Source organism: Mercenaria mercenaria, chromosome 12 (genome assembly GCF_021730395.1).
Source record: "Mercenaria mercenaria strain notata chromosome 12, MADL_Memer_1, whole genome shotgun sequence".
In the NCBI taxonomy this organism is placed as follows: domain Eukaryota; kingdom Metazoa; phylum Mollusca; class Bivalvia; order Venerida; family Veneridae; genus Mercenaria; species Mercenaria mercenaria.
Window position 1 is genome coordinate 72298659 of NC_069372.1, and position 19941 is coordinate 72318599.

Sequence of the window (19941 nt, forward strand, 5' to 3'; positions counted from 1 at the left end):
TCCGCAGATGTATTCAAACGGCGGTGAACATGGAGCCTTCAATGATACACGTGTTAAGGCGTGTAAGCCGGTTTTAAAGAAATGTGGGCGACTGCAGTTGGAATTTTACTGTACGAAAAATCACAGTGAAAAGTGACGGCATTTGAAGCATAGTTTTAAAACCATACGTATACCTACTACACATGAATATAAACTTTTTTAAAGCAGTCACTATTACCCTGTCTAACAACTAACAGTTTACAGGTAAATATATTTATAGACAGTATGGTACTGGGAACTTTTTATATATTTTTAAATACCCTGTACCACAACAGTTCGTAGAAAACCCAATGTTTGACATGACTACATTTAATTCCAAATAACGTTGTTTTCAAAAAACGATTTTAGTTGTATTCAAATTAAGTGATTTCCTGTTCTCATATTTTTTCATTTATATTAAGATAACATATATGAAGTCATGCAACAATTTTGCTTCATTCATTTCTATAATGATGTTTAGAAAACATATAGTGCCTTTTAAACACTGTTATAAAATAGCTCTAATCTATAATAGCTTACTTACCGTTTAGCAGTAAGTTTCATTTGGCACCTTGAATTCGACGACAAAATTGGAACATCTGAACATACAAAAAGGAACAATAACTCTACAATAACTAAATTTAAAATGTAAGTCTACTTAAAATAAAAATATTCTGATTGTTAATTTAGACTACTCCAACAGTAAAGAAAAGAGAATTATTATAATTAAAATGATATTGATATTAAAAATATATTTACCACCAGTCTGTTTTATAGTTTCACTGCCTCTGCCACTAAAATGATAATCAACAGAGAAATATATAAAACGAAGTGTAATACTCAGACAAACAATTGATCTTAACTAGAGCTAAATGTGATTCATAACCCCGGTAAAAAGCATTGTTTGAAATGGTTATTATGTTCAGTCTGAGAGATAATTTTATATTTATTCAAGAAATAACTATGGTTCTTATAATTTTCATTTTATTTTATTTGTGTCTATCATTGTGTCTAGTTCCATAGAATTCTCTTCATTACCTTAGTCTAAATCATAAAATGTGAAAAAGTAAATAAAAACAAATAATACAACAATAAATATTATTTCAATATCATCACATGTCACTTCAAAGACCCTTCAGTGGATTGAATGTTATTTTTTCTTAAATATCAAAAATGTGAAAAATTAAGTACAATTAGAAATGGACACAATTTTGTATATAAAAATATCAGAGTTATGAAACTTGTTATATGAACTTCGTCCGAGCTAACAAGTTTATTCATAATTCCGATGAAATAACTTCATTTGTCTCACAACTATTAAAACAATTGCCACTACCCACCTAAAACTCTAAAAGGGGAATACCTTCGACAAAAAATGTTTATACATGACACTTGGCCTAGTCTGTAAGTAACTGCATTATGATCCGAGGTGTGTGTGAAGTTTCAATCAAATGCATGCAATACCTTCGTTACTTTCAGGGCATTTAAGGGAAAAAAGGAGATTTTGTCAATAAGTCTACGAAAGTTCAGGATAAATGGGGATTACTATTGTCAGTGTATTTATTGAGTTTGATGTATATATTATTGCATTATGATTCAACGTTTGTGCGAAGTTTCGATCAATTTCATGCATAGGTTTTATAAAAGGAAATTGCACTTTTATGTGCAAGAGAGGAAATTGTTTTATAAAAAAACAGTTACTGGACATTATATATCAACTTGTCTTATGATCCTGTCAACCTGTTTCGAAATTCAATGCTATACTAGCACTAGTTCAAAAGAATTTAAAAGAAAACTTTTGCTACATTATCTAAGTAAAAGTGGGAATACTTTTGTCAAAATAAAAGGCAGAGTTATGGATTTTGATAGATCTATATAAACTAGCATAACTGGTTTCAAAAATTAACAAAGGGATATTTTAAAGTAAAATGAAGGAAAGTTTTGTCAATACAGCTGTCAGAGTTACGAGTAATGAAAGCATCATGATAACGTCATGACGTCGTTAGTGTCGTTGAAAAAAGATTACTGTGTGCCGAGTTCGGGTAAGTGACTGTTGTCGAGGAAGCTTACTCCTCGCTGTATGGTAACAATCACGTCAAATATGCAGTTGTTAGTAGAAAAATTGAGATTCATGATGGTGTTTTTCTTGTTTTAGTTCATTAAAGTATATAAAGACTAGAGAAAAAGTCTACGGTTTTGTTTTTTAACAGCCCTCGTATGGGACCTGCTAATTTGATCTTAAATTATGATCCTTACATATAACCTGTTTTGAAGTTCCAGACGTTGCCCTGGTTTCAGACATGCTAAAAACCCATCAACGTATTTACATTTTCTTAGTTAAAAGGAAGAATTACTTCTGTCAGGATAAAAGGCAAAGTAATGAAACTTGATGCATTAATTTATATTATGTTCTGAAAAGTTTGTATGATATTTCAATCAAATGTATTCATATGTTTCAGAAATATTGAAAAAATAGTTAGTTTTGAGAAATATTTAAAACAAAATAGCGGTATTATTTTGTCAAAAGAATAGTAAGAGTTTTGGCATCTGGTAATTGGCTTCAGAGATGGTACGAGATGGAACAGGAACGCACGGCACGGACGGGACAGGGCAAAACTGATTCCTATATAGCACCCCTAAACAAAGTTTTGCTGGGTAATAAATATAAGGAATTTTCTCTCCAGTGTAAGAATATTGGAAAAGGTATCTGTATGCAGTGCAAGAAGTCTTATTTCTGTTATAACTGTTTAATAAATAGTCATTAACAACTTATAATAATAACTACTTAAAAATATGTAATTATTCATTACTTTTCACAGAAGACTCATCTAAAATGTGGGTATCTGTTTTTATCATGTACTTGTACCAAGCCTTTATGCAATCCTAGTGGTTTCGATTTGTGTTTTAATAGTGGATCTTGAAAAGGTGTGGTTTAAAGCGAACAGAATATACGCAAATACATATAGTCTTATTCAAATAGAAATGTTAATGCGTAATGTGTATGCCACGAAATAAGTAAGACATACCTGACCATTGGGCCCGATCGATGAAATGTAACATTGTCAAATGTTTCAACATGTATAGGTGTCAGTGCATGATCCAGTTTTACATTCTACATAGAAAGAAAATATTTTATAAATATATACATATTCCTTTGACAGTTTATTTATAATGAGAACAGTGTAAGTGAATAGAAAATGGAGACGACAATACAAAATAAACACAACAAAACAAAACAAACAAGAAAAAAAGAACTTTTTCTCTTCCAAGTTTTTTTTTATTATAGAAAATTATTTATCATTTTCTATTTTGTTGCAAACTATAAAACTTCATCACATACAACAAATGATATTTTTGAGAACTTAAAGTAATTTAATATTGTTCTTCTGTAGCATTTAGCTTGATATGTAATTATATGTAGCATGTAATGACCATATTTAAAAGTAAATTATAAGAATAAAGAAAGAAAAGACTAAATTTGTGTCAATAGGACACAGGTGCTCCCACTCCTGTCACTGTACATGGTTTCAGAACTGTATTGGAAATGTTTTATGATTATATGCAACCTAAACTTTTAAGCATATTAAGTTTATTTTTTACTTAATCAATAACCATAACTAGCAGGTGAACAACTTCACACGCTATATTACAATCTTTTGTTTTGTGACTACTTCGAGATATATGGAACTAACTTTTTTTGCCTAAGTCAAGGGTCATAGCTCTGGTCTTGCAGACTTAAATATAAACGTTTATTGAATAATATTCCTACATGGTTTCAAGACCCTTGGTGAAATATTTTAAGATATATGCAACACAAATTTTTGAGCATTTTATTTGTATTTTTCATTAAGTCAAGAGCCATAAATCTGGTCTGGCTAGTATTAATCCCAAACAGAACACAAACAGCACGATTTCACATGCTATGTTGTATGCTATTTACGCATATTTTTTACTTAAAAACACTTGTTGCAGATGGAACAAAAAAGTTCCCAATAATACAATTTGTTCACACTTTATATATGAACACAGTTTCATGGAATGCAAAATCAACCATAGGTCACCGTGCTTGTTTAGGAGTTGTCTGCACTTTAAACTGGATTTTTCTTCAAATTTGCATATTTAAGGGCAGATAACTCCTGGACAAGCACGGTGACCTTCGATTCTTTTCATAATTCTGTTTCTAACATGACACTGTGTTCATATAAAAAGTTTGAACAATATCTATTTTTGGGAAATTGTTTATCTAAAACTGCCGCAACCGTCCTTAATCAAGGACCAAACCTCCCGCCTGAAGGGCAAAACCCAGTGCAAAAGTTCAAATTCTGAATAATATTCCTAATCAATTTCATTAACCTATGTCAAATACGTTAAAGATACGCGCAGCACAAATTTAATGTCATTTATGAATATTTTTGACAAGGGTCATAACTTTAGCCTGGCTGAATGAAATTTCTAACAAAACCCAGGTGCACAACTTCACAGGCTGAAAAATATTTCGGTAATGTTTGAGATACATGCGACACAAATTTATGCCCTTATTATGCATATTATTGACTAAGTCAAGGTTCATAACTTTGGTCTGGCTTTGTGAGATCACAATTTAAACACTATCACGTGCTGAAAAACAATCCTGTGAGGTTAGATGACTCTGGGTTAGAAACTATTTGAAATATGCACGTCACAAATAAATTCGGACGGACAGGGGCAACTTTAGTACCACTCCACCCTTAAAAATTAGGGGGTTGGGGTGGGTGGTCACAACAAGATCATCAATAGATGTTAATGGATTTCATATTATTAACGCTAGCGTTTCCTTTTATCCTAAACTGTGTACCTTTTGTTATATAGTAATATTGTTTTCAGTCATCCTATTTACATTTATACAAATATTGCATTTATATTGTTATTTCACTATATTCCTAACCGTATATAGTTTTGACAGAAACCTTGTTAACAGCAAACTTGACTATCTAACTGAGTATGTAACAACGTTTATGATAGAAATATTTTTACTTTTATGTGATGTCTGTGTACGTCTGACACGCTTTTATGTGTGCGATGGAAGTTGACTCCTCCGGGCTGCATTTCTGCTTGATATATATGCTCAAGGTTACCTTAAATATAAAACAGAGCTTAAATTAAAATGCCTTCAAATACATGGAGAAATGATTAAAAGCTATACGACATCAATAATATTAAGTAAGAGTCATAATTCAAGTCAACATCATGATCAAAGTCAGTACAGTTTGTTTATAAAAGATTGTTCACAGTAATTGCTTCATTCAATTTGTATATTTTGAATCATTTGTTTTGAACAAATTAATACCGATGTGATCCAGGTCCTTTGAAAGAAATGTCCATCTGTTGCCCGGTTTATTTCGCACAATCTAAAAAGTGTTTTCTTGTTTTTATTAAAGTTGCAATGAAGTGACGACATATTGCCTAAATTAAATCATTACACAAACATTACTTATTTGTTTATTTGGAACAAATAACATTTACAAGACTTCATCCAATTACTAAGTGTAAAGTCTGGCATTAAACTCCTGTTTGTTTTCAAGGGGCGTTTAAACAAGAGTAGATGTGTTAATTATTCGTGTCTCATATCGAGACATGAGCGTTTAATTACCCTGCAATTCATGATTAAGACAGGAAATTTCGAAAGGAAATAAACACTTATAGCTTTCATTTCGAGTTTTACAGGTCTTATACCAGAAAGATATGTCATCTCTTCATTGCATGAGAAATAATGCGCGGTTCAATAGTTTGAATACAAACTAATCGAACCGCGATTCGCACTTTCCCCGATTTTATTCAAATTTTATTCTGATAATTCATGTGGGGAAGTTGGCAGTTACTTGCGGAGAACAGGTTTGTACTGGTGCAGAATCCAGGAACACTGGTTAGGTTAACTGCCCGTCGTTACATGACTGCAATACTGTTGAAAAACGGCGTTAAACCCAAAACAAACAAACAAACATAAAACAGGATAAAATTAAGTAGCTTGATTGTGCCCCTTTGTACAGTATAGCATACGTTTCTATGAAAAGTACATAATATTACGCTGTAAATGACTGGAACTAAACATTGTTATTTGTCTTAGAAACGTCATTACGTCCTTCCTGTTTACGGCCGTTGATTTCACACGTTTTATTTAGAAACGCTGCTGTAAAAAATACTTTAAAGAAAAACACACACACTGCTGTAAAGAGTACTTAAAAGAAAAACACACGTCTGATATTTATTAAGTACTATTTTTTAATATGACATGCATAAAACAGTTTGGCAGGGCCTGGTTACCGCCTAAACGGTCACCCTCTAACCATATATTCTCATCTGCACCTACAGCCTGTAAAATAATCTTGTTTTCAAACTTCAAACACTACACTATCGTAGACCTACAGTCATACATTCTATGCGTCACAGCTCTCCCGGACAAAATGACGGTAAATACGTAACTCTAACTAAATAATTATAAAAAAATGAACGCTGTGACATCCAGGGCCCAGTTGTTCGAAATTTTAACGGGCTGTTAAAGGTCCAATACTAAGGAAAGTGAACATTTTAATTTCTTTTAAAAAGCACAGGAACTATTTCATTTTTTTGGAAAATGAAAGTTGGTATGTAGAAATTCGAAATAAATCGCAGTATATGTACAATTATTTTTCTATGAAGTATGAAGAAAGTTAAAAAGATCTGGGGTCATTCTGTCGATTCATTGAAATTTCAACATAATACACATACATTTCTTTGAGTTCCAAATACCTTCTGTAAATTTTGACCTGCCAATCTTCATTATTTAGTGTCTTGCAGAAGTCTATGCACTGGCTATGAAAAAAATTGCCAACTCACTTTCCCTTAGTAATGGACCTTTAAACTAACCGCCTGTTAAATTTTTATTCAAAATACTATTCTTGGTGGGAAGCACTAGTACGATGTTATAATTTTACTGTAAAGACATTTTGGTATTAATAATCATTAGCTCAAACATTTGTTTTTCAAAGTTTTCTAAAATGTCGAAATATACCTCTAAAATTTAATCAGCTGTTAGCTTATTCGCCTGTTAAAGTTTTGAACAACTGCGCCCAGAATATTATATCCCTGAGATCAATAGATTTCAATAAACAATCGCTGTTTATAGTGTCACAGACAGAGACACATTTAGACTGTAAATAGTTTTAAGTTGATCCACAGAAATACATCATTTCCTTGATATCATATGGCACGTAAAATAATTTGTAGTTTCATTCATTGAGTCTAATCTTGAATGTAAGTAAACAAGTAAGTAAGTAAATGTTTTATTATACATGTACTGACATTTGCATTAACAAAATATACAGAAATATACACAAGTGGGCCTATAGGTCAGCTTTACGGATATGTATAAAGATCAGAGCCTACATTTACAAATATGCACATATTTACATCGGATGAAATGATATGGTTAAACTTCTATGACATACTGTTACATATTCTAATGTTTAAAGGGCACAACTCCAGCATCCTTATGATTATGTTCTTCATACTAGATTACTGTTACTTAATATATATATCGCATGCCTCTATGATTCAAGATTATTCTTTTGTTAAGCTTACTTCAATAAACATGTATTAATATACTTGGTGTTCATCTCTTTATACCAACAAAGTATAACACATACTATTATATTTCACGGACCAAACGATCTGTCAAATGCACGTGTAAATGTGACAAAAACATGTCTCGTAAGACTTTGTGAGCATGCAAATTTCATCGTCCCAGTTCTGGCCATTCACAAAAGTCGAAATAATGTTAAGGGACGATGAAAAATGTCTGCTCACACCGTCCCACGAGACAGCTGCTTCCAAAATATTGCGTTTGTCGCATTAACATATATACATTAGACTGAACGTTGTGGTCATATTTGCACAATCATGAACGTGACAATCATTTAAGACTTCATTGTATTATATGAAATAACGTACTATTTCCAAAATTGCATGAATAAATGTATGTATGTAAGAATTTTACCGTTGCGTTAACTGAAAAAGTACCAGCAAGAACTTTCTTTAAAACCAGAACTTCATCTTGATCTTCACTGTGGTAAACCAGACTAACAATACCATTCGTTTCTGTTACGAAGTAAAACCTGAAAAATATTTGAAAAATACTAATTATAGATTACAAAAAGAATGGTAAATTAGCGGATATAAAATCTAGTGTAGTTTTAGTGAGACAAATAAAAATTTATATTGATAGAGCCTCTGTCGAGCAGGATATCATTGTATTCAAAAGGTACAATACATTCTGTACTGAACAACACTGTGACTATATTAAGTATCACCTGCGAACTCAATTTAGAAAAGAAGCAAACCTTACCTTCACTCCGATACTATAAATATGAAAATATTATGAGTTTAAATAATTCATTTTATTTTGATAATTCATTAGAATTTGTGAACTCATCTTTTACTTATAATCTTTATAGTCATTACTAATGTAAAACGATTAATCGGCAGCATTAATTTGTCTTTGATTAGAATCTTTGTTTTGAGTTCAGACGCGAAAAATTTACACCTCGAGTGAGCAGCCCGAGTGATTAAAAAATTCACACATGAAAGACAATCATTAATTTTTTAGCTCACCTGTCACAAAGTGACAAGGCGAGCTTTTGTTATCACCCTTCGTCCGTCGTCTGTTGTGCGTCGTCCGTCGTGTGTCAACAATTTCTAAAAATGATCTTCTTCTTCAAAACCAATAGGCAGATTTACACTAAACTTCACAGGAATGATCCTTGGTTGCCCTCTTTTCAAAAGTGCCCAAATAATTGAAATAAGTGCAGAACTTGCTACGGCAACCGAAAGGAAAATCTTCAAAAATCTTCTCGTCAGAAACTGTTAGCCGGATTTCAAAACTATTTTGTAGAAATGATCTCTAGGTGATCCTCTACCAAAATTGCCCATGCCATTCTGTTTGAGTAAAAAACATGGCCGCCAGGGTGCGGGGTTTATATTCCCTATATGGCTAGACTGAAAATTTCAAAAATCTTCTTTTTCAAAACCACTGGGCAGATTTACACTAAACTTCACAGAAATGATCCTTGGATGGCCCCTATCAAACTTGCCCAAAGTACTGAGATCCATGCAGAACTCTGGTTGCCAAGGCAACCGAAAGGAAAAACTTTGAAAATTTTCTTGTCCAAAGCCACAGTAGCTAGGGCTTTGATATTTGGTATGTGTCATCATCTAATAGTCCTGTACCAAGTTAGTTCCCCCTAGGGTCAAATATGGCCCCGCCCTGGGGGTCATATGGTTTACATTGAATTATATAAGAAGATTTTGAAAATCTTCTTGTCCAAAACCACAGGGCTTAGGGCTTTGATATTTTGCATGTAACATCATATAGTTGTCATCTACTAAGATTGTTCAAATTATCCCCCTAGGGTCAAATATTGCCCCGACCAGGCCCGGGTCACATGATTTATATAGACTTGTATAGGAAAAAAACTTCCTTGTCTGAAACCACAAGACCAAAGCCTTTGATATTTTATATGTAGCATTGCCTTATGGTCCTCTACCAAGGTTGTTCAAATTATTACTCTGGGGTGAAAAGAGGCCTTGCCCTGGAGATCCGTACTTTTACGTATACTTATACAGGAAAAAAACTTTAAAAATATTCTTGTCTGAAACTGAAAGGCCTACGCTTTTGATATTTGGTATGTTGCATTGCCTAGTGGTCCTAATTATGCCCCTGAGTTTAAAAGAGGTCCCACCCAGGGTGCCCCAAGTTTAATATAGAGTTATATAGGAAAAATATCATTGTCTGAAAGTTTGAAGCCAAGGCCTTTGATATTTGGTATGTATCATTGCCTAGTTGGTTTCTAACAAGATTGTTTGAATTATGACCCTGGGGTGAAAAGAGGCCCTGCCCCGGGATGTCACTTCTTATATGAATTATATAGGAAAACTACTTTAAAAAATATCAAATAATATTTTCTAGATTGTTTAAGGTAGTTCTGCACGTTTGGATCAAAATTTTTTCTACAATGTAGAATTTGATTAAACTCTGGGTTTTCAAAACTTCAGTATATACCTAGAAAGTTCAGCAAATAAAAATAAGGTCGTGTGTTTGACTTTTTGCTGGACTGATTTGAAAAATTTGGACCTCACGCAATATTTCATAATGGGAGTCTATGGGAAAATGATAACTTTCACAACATTTTCGCGAATAGAAATGTTTCTACAATGTAGATTTTGATGAAACTTCTCACAGTTGTAAATAAACACATGGCTTATAATTTGGTGAAATAAAATGTATAGGCCCGTGTGCTTATTTTTAAGATATTTAACCATGATTAAAGTATGCTATGCTAATTTTAAGACATTATTTCGAATTTTTTAACGTGTCATATGTTTTAATATCGTATTTTGACTTTAGAAATGTAGCAAAAGTGCCATTGTAATAAATTTACTCACAGGTTTCGATTAATTCATAAAATGATTTTTATTTCCGTACGCCGAATCCAGGCTTTATTCTACGTTTTCCGGATAAATGACGTTACGCCATCACTTCCAGTTTATCAAACGTGCAGAACTACCTTAATTATAATTATCTGATGAAGTGATAAGGGGCACTTGACAGTGACCTTGACCTACTGACCTACTTCCTTGTTTTTTAAGATACAGCCTTGAAATTTGAATGACATGTACAGTTTTGCACACCGATCTTAAAATTGACTTTCGCTGACCATGAATGTGACCTACTGGCTCACTTTCTTGTTTTTTAAGACACAGCCTTTAAATTTGGGTGATTCGTAGAGTTTTGCACACTGATCTTAAAACTAACTTTCAGCGACCATGAATGTGACCTACTGACCTACTTTCTTAATATTTTAGCATCAGTTTGACATTTGATGCATGTAGCTCATAATACTCAGGTGAGCGATCCATAGTCATTATGGCCTTCTTGTATTTAAGGTAAAATCACTATTTGAGATACATTTTTAGTTCCTTACATTATTTTAAAGAAACACATATACTTACCTCTGCGTGAAGTCCCATCCATCAGGATTATCTGCATCTGAAATCATAATTACGTATAATGTACTATTTTTTTTTCTTTTACAAACATTATATTTATTGCATTTATCAAAATGAAATAAAATAAATAGTGATCACTTTTAAGTTATTGATAATACGTCCTGTAAAACATGTTAAAAAATAAAACTTACAACCACCATTCTGTGAATGCTGAATGACGCTCTCTACTATCATAACATTCAATACTTTTTCAGACGACAAGTGTCCTGCGTTTCTTATTCGGAACTGAAAATAAACGTGGTGTTGTTGTATTGATGTCAAAGTAAACGAAATGAATTCAAACATTTCCCGTTATGCTTTTTGTACGTAAACAAAACTGTAAAAGTTGAGTCGAGAAGTTGATACATTTGATGAAATAATGGGATTTCTTTTCAGTTTAAAAATAGTTGGATACGATATTGGTGATATAGAATTTAGTATGATTGTTTTAACAGTCCTTTGACAGCTTCAAAATATTTCCCCTTACTTTGACTTATTAGTTTTATATTTCCTAGTCTTTTGGAATCATGGAGTTCATTCAATGCTCTAAATAACAAATGTCCACTTAGGCTGGTGTCACGTTCTAGAGAAGTGCTGCACATTTCATTAACCCGCATGAACATAATCAATCTACCAGATTTTTGGGCAGGTTTTCATGTTTTCAATCTTATCGATTGCACATCTGCGTATAACGTTATTCAAAGTCTTGTAGTTGTTCAGAGGCCTCCGAAACCTTTGCTCACAGCACAGTGGACTTGAAACCTAACATTGGGTTCGAAATATTTTTATATTGAAACCATCCCGCAGACTTACGGAAAGTCGGTGCTTTTTTCATGTGCCCCGGACATAGTGCCCGAATGGGCTCCTGGTGTATTCCTCTACTGTCAAAAACTGAAATGACAATGTGACCTAAAAGTGTGTCGGTGTGATTTAAAACCCAACAAAAAACAAAACACAGAGACCAGCAACAGTGCTAAAGTGAACAAAAAAAACCGAACAGCAACTATTTAAGTGCTCTTTATACAGGTATTTCATCTAAATGTCTATAACGAACTAACTCTAAATATATGATCGAGGAAAGCTATATTTGAACCACAAAGGAAACAAAACATTCTTCACACTGAACAACTATTTGACGTAACGTTCGAAATGGTACAGAAAACGGAATCGGTTTTCATTATATGGTATCAAATAATTAGCACACTTCTTTTTAACGTTTGAGCTAAGATTAACGTTTTGAAAGTATTATTTCAACGGAACCCTTAAAGTGGCATTGACAAAGTTTATTTAAAATGATTTATTCTTTAATTTATTTCGTCAAAACCAATTATTATTTCGAACATACAAAATATTATTTGGTTAAAGGCGATTTATTACTTTTATTACTTTGTTTTTTTACAAGATTTAGTTCGTAAAATACGACATATTATTGCGCTTTTAAGAAATATTATTACTTTTGTACGAAATCATCTTTAAATTGTTTTAGATTATTTTACTTTTATAAATACGAAGTACTGTTTCGTTTAAACGAAGCAGATTTCGAAGTAATAGTTCGTTTTTAAGAAATAAAAGAACGAATACAATATTTAAAGCAAAGTTTCAGATATCACTTTTGGGGCTCCATAAATTGAATAAAGGGAATGGCAACATTCTTTAATGTCAAAGTATGAAAGACTGATACAAAATTGTAACAAATGGTACAAAGTTATCTGCTTACATGTTAGAAAGTAAATACATGAAACGATGTTGTATTATTTTATTATGTATCCGTCTTGCAAATACATTGTATACAGTCTAAATAAGCACAAGATGGGAGGGACAAGAGATCACAAATATTGAATACAGTAACCCTAACCCTACAGTACTTTTGCATATAATAAATTAAACGATACCTTTAAAACAGTAGTAACATTTTGCATGCCCAGCATATCTGTCACCGCCGAGTATGTATAGTGGTGGTCATAGCCAGGTTCAAAATATGTCGCAATAACTGCATTATTGATAAAACATAACGTTATTAAGAAACTATTTGAAAACAGCATTTTCCTTTCTTTCTACGAGAACATATCTATAAACGTATTAAGCAGCTCTGTGTTATCATAATGAATCCCGCGCATATAATGTCGTTCCGTACATTTTACACTTTATATTTTGTTTGAGACGTAAAACAAGCAAGTGTAATCTTGCTTCGTCTGTTATCATCAGGAAGTTTGGTGAAAACAGTTTTTTTTTAATTATTAGTCTGGGCACCAATCATACCATGCTATGTTTGTAGCCGTAAAGATTAATTTCTGATTAAACGTTATCAAGATAGATGTATTATGTATTAATTTTACATAGAAAAAGAATATGCGTATTCGGCGTAAGTACAGCCACTTCAATCTGTTCTTTTATTCAACTAGTGTTTTAACGTTATGGTTCTATTAAATTGTCTCGCAAAACAATTACTCAGAGATTTTAATCTTACCCTCTTAACATCATAGAGTAATTAATTTTGAAAAAAAAAACATAAACATACGCAGTGCTGATTAAATACTATGTTTTTGCTCAATTTCCATGACAAATTGTCTTTACTTTCGTTCAAACGCCAAAATTTATGTTTCAATGTTGAGAATGCTAAGGGATTTAAAACTCATTTTGTAAATATAAGTTATCTTGAATGATCCTTTGATCGGATGGTTACTACCAATAATAAATATCAGTTAATTAGTCGAATGATCTCAAATGCAATTCAGTTTCGAATCCTTACCCGATTTGTTTTCCTACTGATTACAGCAAGGGCAAAAATTTTCAATGGGCCATTCTATTACACATATCCGGTACAATTGATGTGAAAATATTTTTGAAAAGAATATAACATGGTAAACAAAAATCAATATGTTAGGTCTTTCAATCGGTGGTAAAATTTGAGAAAATTACACACAAAAAGTAGCATGACCTCTGAAATAAAGTACAGCCGAATGTATTGGTGTTCAGCCTTTACCTTCACTATGCTATACTGCATTACAGGCATAATAGGTAATTGTTGTGGAAAAGGTACAAGTGAGCCGTGCCATGAGAAAACCAACATAGTGGGTTTGCGACCAGCATGGATCCAGACAAGCCTGCGCATCCGCGCAGTCTGGTCAGGATCCATGCTGTTCGCTAACAGTTTCTCTAATTGCAATATGCTTTGAAATCAAACAGTATGTATCCTGACCAGACTGCGCGGATGGTCTGGATCCATGCTGGTCGCAAACCCACTATGTTGGTTTTCTCATGGCACGGCTCAAGTGGTTTTCATAAATTAGCCGTTCCGTGTTTCTTTTCGGAAATATTCTTTAGAAATAGCTATCACTCGGGTTGGAGACGTATTGAATATTAAAAGTTTAACAGCAATTTCCGTAGGCAGTGTTTTTTATTCAAGCAGTAAAAGGAATTTAACAACTTATGAGCACGCTCTAAGTCTAAAATACTAAAGAAAAGCATGAGTTCATAGCTTTAATTCTTCAATCCAGAGAAAAAAAAAGAATTTGATAGAAGATTTCATTACGGCAAACAAAGTGCTTATTACTATTAATAATTTATCGAATTCGAGATCGTGTTTTACTAGGGATTAAAGATTTTAAATCCTTCTGTTTCCTTGCACTTGCAAAATGCCGGGCGCCTAGGCACTTCCTACAAAAAGACTGAATTACGCAGATATAAGTATTGTTTGATCTAATGAATATACACATAACCTAAATTATTGTCTTAAGATTAAATAGACAGTGTCCCTTAGCACAAGAAGTTCTATTATTGTAAGATGTATATGAATATTCTTAGTTCAACGTACTTATATTAAAATGAAGATATGTATGGAAGGGAATTATATAATTCATAACCAATAATTTACGTTCCTCCATATTTGTTTTTGGTATACCGGTATCAAATTAAAATTAATACTTATATGAGAGATTTTAGTGTTTTAAATTGTAGTCCTCAGATTATACAGACATATGTTCGTGATGCAGCATCTGCTTTTAAGCAATAAATTGTAATGTTGTTATAATTTCTTTTTAAAGTATTATCAGTGAACTAAGGTAACGTAAATAATACAACTTTATGTCCCCATAATATCTTAACTCTGGAAGAAAGTTTCTGGTATAAATTTATTTATATCATTTAGATGTTTGTGAGAATAGTATAAACTTATTCTAAATGCAAAGACAATACGTTACTCACAGCATTAGTACCGCATTTTTCTAAAGTGTTGATTGTTGATTTACAAATTTGATTAGGCGCTAAATATCAAGCTTCATACAAACGATTTAGACTTTGTACGCAAACTTTTGTTGACGTTGCAATGACAGCTTTTCCCGGAAGTAACACAGGCTAAACTTGAAAACGAAAGTCGCATTTGCATTGTTAGGGTTCACTCGCTGTGGTTACCCTGTCTAAATGTATGTCAGCTTTTCGTCTAAACAATATTTGCACTAGGAAAACACACAAATCCCACAGGGTTCCGCAATGGAACAAGAGTATGTGCAGATTTTTGGAACTTCGTCAAATCGTTGAAAAGGTCCGTTTTGGTGTTGTCTAAAAATGTCAATATATGCCTCGGATGTCAGATATTTCTGTATTTGAGAGCTACAGACCTAGGCATTTCAGAAATACTTTCAAAATGTAGTTCGGGTTATAAATGTTGATTCTACGGCCATCAGGAGGTTAATACGTTTAGTATGTTACGGATACGGAAAGGATATTGGCGTTATCAACATTTTGAAGCATCCAAACAAAATGTACCGTGTAGGTGTAATAGGCCTATACATTTGTTTTAGAGCATCTACGAAATTTTGCCGTAGGCCTAGATACTTTTTTATTTAGCGTTAGTATTCAACACAATCACTGTTTGTACATGAACGCCACACTAATTACGTCATAGCCTCAATCGTCATAGCGGCACCATACAACAGGCAAATATTTGATAAATGTCGTCAATGATTCAGATAACAATCCTCGATATTGATTTAAAATCGAAATAATATATCTAAACATATGAGTTTGACGTTGAATAGAGTAATTCTTTGTCAGCTAGATATATGTATAATACCGGTAACTATATAATTGCTTCGAATCCGGATTTCAGATAATGAGTTATATTCAACGAGGAAATCACTGTTTGAGATATATTTTTCTTAATTCTACTTTCATGATACTGTGCATGTGGTACTTAGCATATAGGCAAAACTTATATTTTGAAATAATGTATTTCCAATTTTACTTGTACCTTACTTTATAAACTATTTCCATATGAACAAAATACTACTGCCAATAAAAAACGACTTTATTACTTCATTACTTTATTTACCTCTCATGAACAGACACAGTCAAACCGTGTCTGCTATCATTCCGATTATGTGCATTCTATGCTTCCAAAGGATCTTCTTACAGCATTTACTGATTGACAAAATTTGAAAATAATCGATCCTTTAGTTGAAGTATGTAATGCTTTCTTAAAATCTTCAAAAACGTGTACTTTTTATAACATTTAAAACGAATATAAAGTTATGAAAAACAAGACACGTCATTTTTTTTAAACGGGGCATTTTAAAGAATAAAAATGGTACGCATTTATCGTGTAAACACAGACATGGTTAAACTTGTAATTCACAAAATGCTTACTCTTCTAAAATCCAGATATTATTATCTATGAAAAAGAAAAAAATTGTTTCGGCTTATCAGCTAGGTAAAATTCCCTTAATGGTGACAACCACTAATATTTCTTTTTTATTTATGAAGGATCGATTAAGAGCTTAAATTGACAAAAACGGTGTCTTTGAAAAAGGAACATCATGTGCTTATCATCTAGACAAATATTCCTGCATTAAAACAACCACTCAAAAGGGCGTACAGACGCAAGTTCTAACACGGGCAAGTGTTTATTTAAACTAGTGTTTCAAGATACCTCAGTTTGTTTGTTGTTGTATTAACTTGTCTGAACACTTAAATCTCAAGCGGAAATTGATTTCAATGGAACACAGATAACCGAATATCCAGGGGAAACTCGGTCAGGTCTTTATCGACAAATACTAACAAGGTTTTTAAAGGTACCAAATAAAGACATCTTAAAATAAGACTACAAATTTTGAAATATACATCTAAACATTACGGCAGCCGTGCAATATTGCCTTCAAGTCGAAACATGTGCAGAGAAACGAATGATTTTTTTTTTGTATTTCCTTAGACTGACATGGGTGGTCATTTTGTCCTACTTTTGTGTTTATCGTTTTTCCGTAACCGATCGGAAATTCTTCGGGATCACGTGATTTTATAATTGATTCAAACGAATCTCCGTTTAAAGACGAGCCACAAAATAACTTTATTTTCATGATAATAGTTATACATGATTTGCATGAAATATATGAGATATACATGCTTTTAGTTAAAATTGACAGTGGCATATATTAGGCAAAGACAATGTGTTTAATGTATAAAATTTTATTGTGTATCAGTGTATGTGGGTAAATTTCAATCACGTTTTGTTTCTAGAGTGTAAGATAGCTATTCATCTATATTCTTAAAATCATTCTGAAAAGAGATTGACTAAATAAGTTTGCAGATCAAGTTGTGAGAGCACATTTATTCAGGAAGGGCCTAAATTGTCCACTCGAAAACTTGTAGTATAGCTGTATATTACCTGTATTATGAGAATGATTTTCATGAAGTTTTTGTGAGTTACAAAAATATTCCATGAAATGCGGCGTATGGTCCCCAGGTAAAATAATGGGTTTGCCCTAAACGAGAAAATAATGGGCAGAACTAAACAAACTTGAATTTAGAAAGGGGATCTGAGGTTATGGAGCCTGCATATCACAGACACTGCCAAAAGACAAAATTAAAAAGCCGGCACCATATTCATGGGGTGATTATACAATACCCAAAGGTATGAACGTGGAAGAATTGGAACCACCCAGGCCGAAATGGTCATGATGAGAACTAAACAGTACCAGAAACACGACATAAAAGTCGAGCTGAACGATCTCAGAAGATCGAAATATAACAGCCCTGATTGAATGTACGGGGAGACATTTTACGGCCGCCACACGGCACAAACAACGCTGCTGTGATAATAAAATAGAACTAAATTAAAATGAATGTATGTCTCAATAAGAGACCTCTACTTTAAAAGGATGATACACCAAGACACAAAAAGACCCTACTACTCGGAGGGATTAAAGGTCAAGTATGGAAAGGGTTATGATGATGATGGTAAAATATATTTTGAGTTTCAATTCATTATCTGATAAAGTACCAATGTCATGTCCAGAAAACGAAGTTTGTCAAAAAAATTAAGTATTAAAGGGGCATAATTTGGTAAAAAATACAAATCAGAGGTATAAGGATTATTACCACACATGCAGATGATGATGATGATAAAGATACATTTTAAGTTTCAAGTCATCATCTTATATTGTATATTGTACTACAGTTATATCCAGAAAGTAAAGATTGCCAAAAATCTTTAAGAATGAAAGGGGCATAATTCTGTCAAAAATACAATTAGAGTCATGGGGATTCTAACCACACATGCAGATGATGATTACTAAGAAATATTTTTAATTTCAAGTCATTATCTTTTAAAGTACCAAAGATATGTTTGTAAACAAAGCTTTCGAAAAAATAACATGAAAGTAATTCCAAGTGTAACTCCTTGGTGACCTTGACCTTTAATATAATGGACAAAGCCCCTGTACATACTTTGTTTGTATGCAGTAAAAAACAAAGAAAAATATCAAACAGGGAATGCCACGCACCAAAAGATACAAGCAATGGTAACAAAGATATGACAGAAAAGCAAAGGATGCCAAAAACCTTTAACCTTAAAAATAATCTAAGTATAACACCTTGGTGACCTTGACCTTGGGTATAATAGGCCCAGCTCCCGCACATATTTGGTTTGTATGCTGGACAATGTTTATGTGAAGTTACGGTTGGATATAAGCGGTAGTTAGAAAGATATGACAGAAAAACAAAGCTTGCCGAAAACTTAAAAATAACCTAAAGTATAACACCTTGAATGTATGTCTCAATAAGAGACCTCTATTCTAATCCCGTAGCTGTGTTAGTTTCAACTTTTTCTATTGTCTTTAATCGCACATCAATTATAAGCGCATATTTTTGGCTTAAGTATAAGCGCATATCAAAAATAGGCGCATAAAAGTGCCACTAAAATTATTATAAGCATATACGCTTATTTACCAGATTTTACAGTATTCTATTATTTATTTCTAACTTTTCATAACCTTATTGGGGCTACACCGCACCGAAATTTCGCTGTTACTGCAGTTCTGTGTTTGTAAAATGTTAACATCTTTTTCTCTTTTATAGCTTAACTTATAGTAATTATATGTTGACATCATTTGTGGTTTATAAAGTATTCAAAGACTCTATCAACATGTTTATATATTCATTCATTACAATAACGTGTAACTTTTATAAGAGCAGATTCTTAAACAAATGTATATGTTTCATATCAACATACTTATTCATGATATTTATATTTAAGAAATAATATATCTTATTAGATCTACTGATTTGTCGCCGAATAAATCATTGTTTGGAGTTCAGATGCGAAGGAATTATATCACGAAGGCGCAGCCCGAGTGATATGATAATACGCATCTGAACGACAATGATTTTATTCAATAGCAAATCACTAAATGAGATATATTATTTCGATTCTAACACGTTACCAAAGACTTTAAAGTGCATCCGTGACAACATTTATTAAATATTTACCCGTTTTCAGTTGGTTTCTTTTCCGGCGCACCGTTATGCCGTTTGGCACTATGACGTAATAATTGTGACGTCAGAACAATGAACAGTTGAATAATAATTCACTAT

General features: G+C 32.7%; 1 protein-coding gene across 1 annotated transcript; it reads right to left on the minus strand.

Annotated features, from left to right (window-relative positions):
• Positions 1–2422: 2422 nt before the first annotated feature.
• On the minus strand, positions 2423–13204 carry LOC123533475 (uncharacterized). Its single transcript, XM_053520642.1, has 8 exons — positions 12969–13204; positions 11229–11322; positions 11041–11077; positions 8030–8147; positions 5345–5405; positions 5032–5132; positions 3045–3130; positions 2423–2429 (listed from the first exon to the last, which is right to left on the minus strand). The coding sequence occupies exons 1-8, from the start codon at positions 13116–13118 to the stop codon at positions 2423–2425; spliced, it is 654 nt and encodes a 217-aa protein (XP_053376617.1). The 5' UTR covers positions 13119–13204.
• Between the last annotated feature and the right edge of the window lie 6737 nt (positions 13205–19941).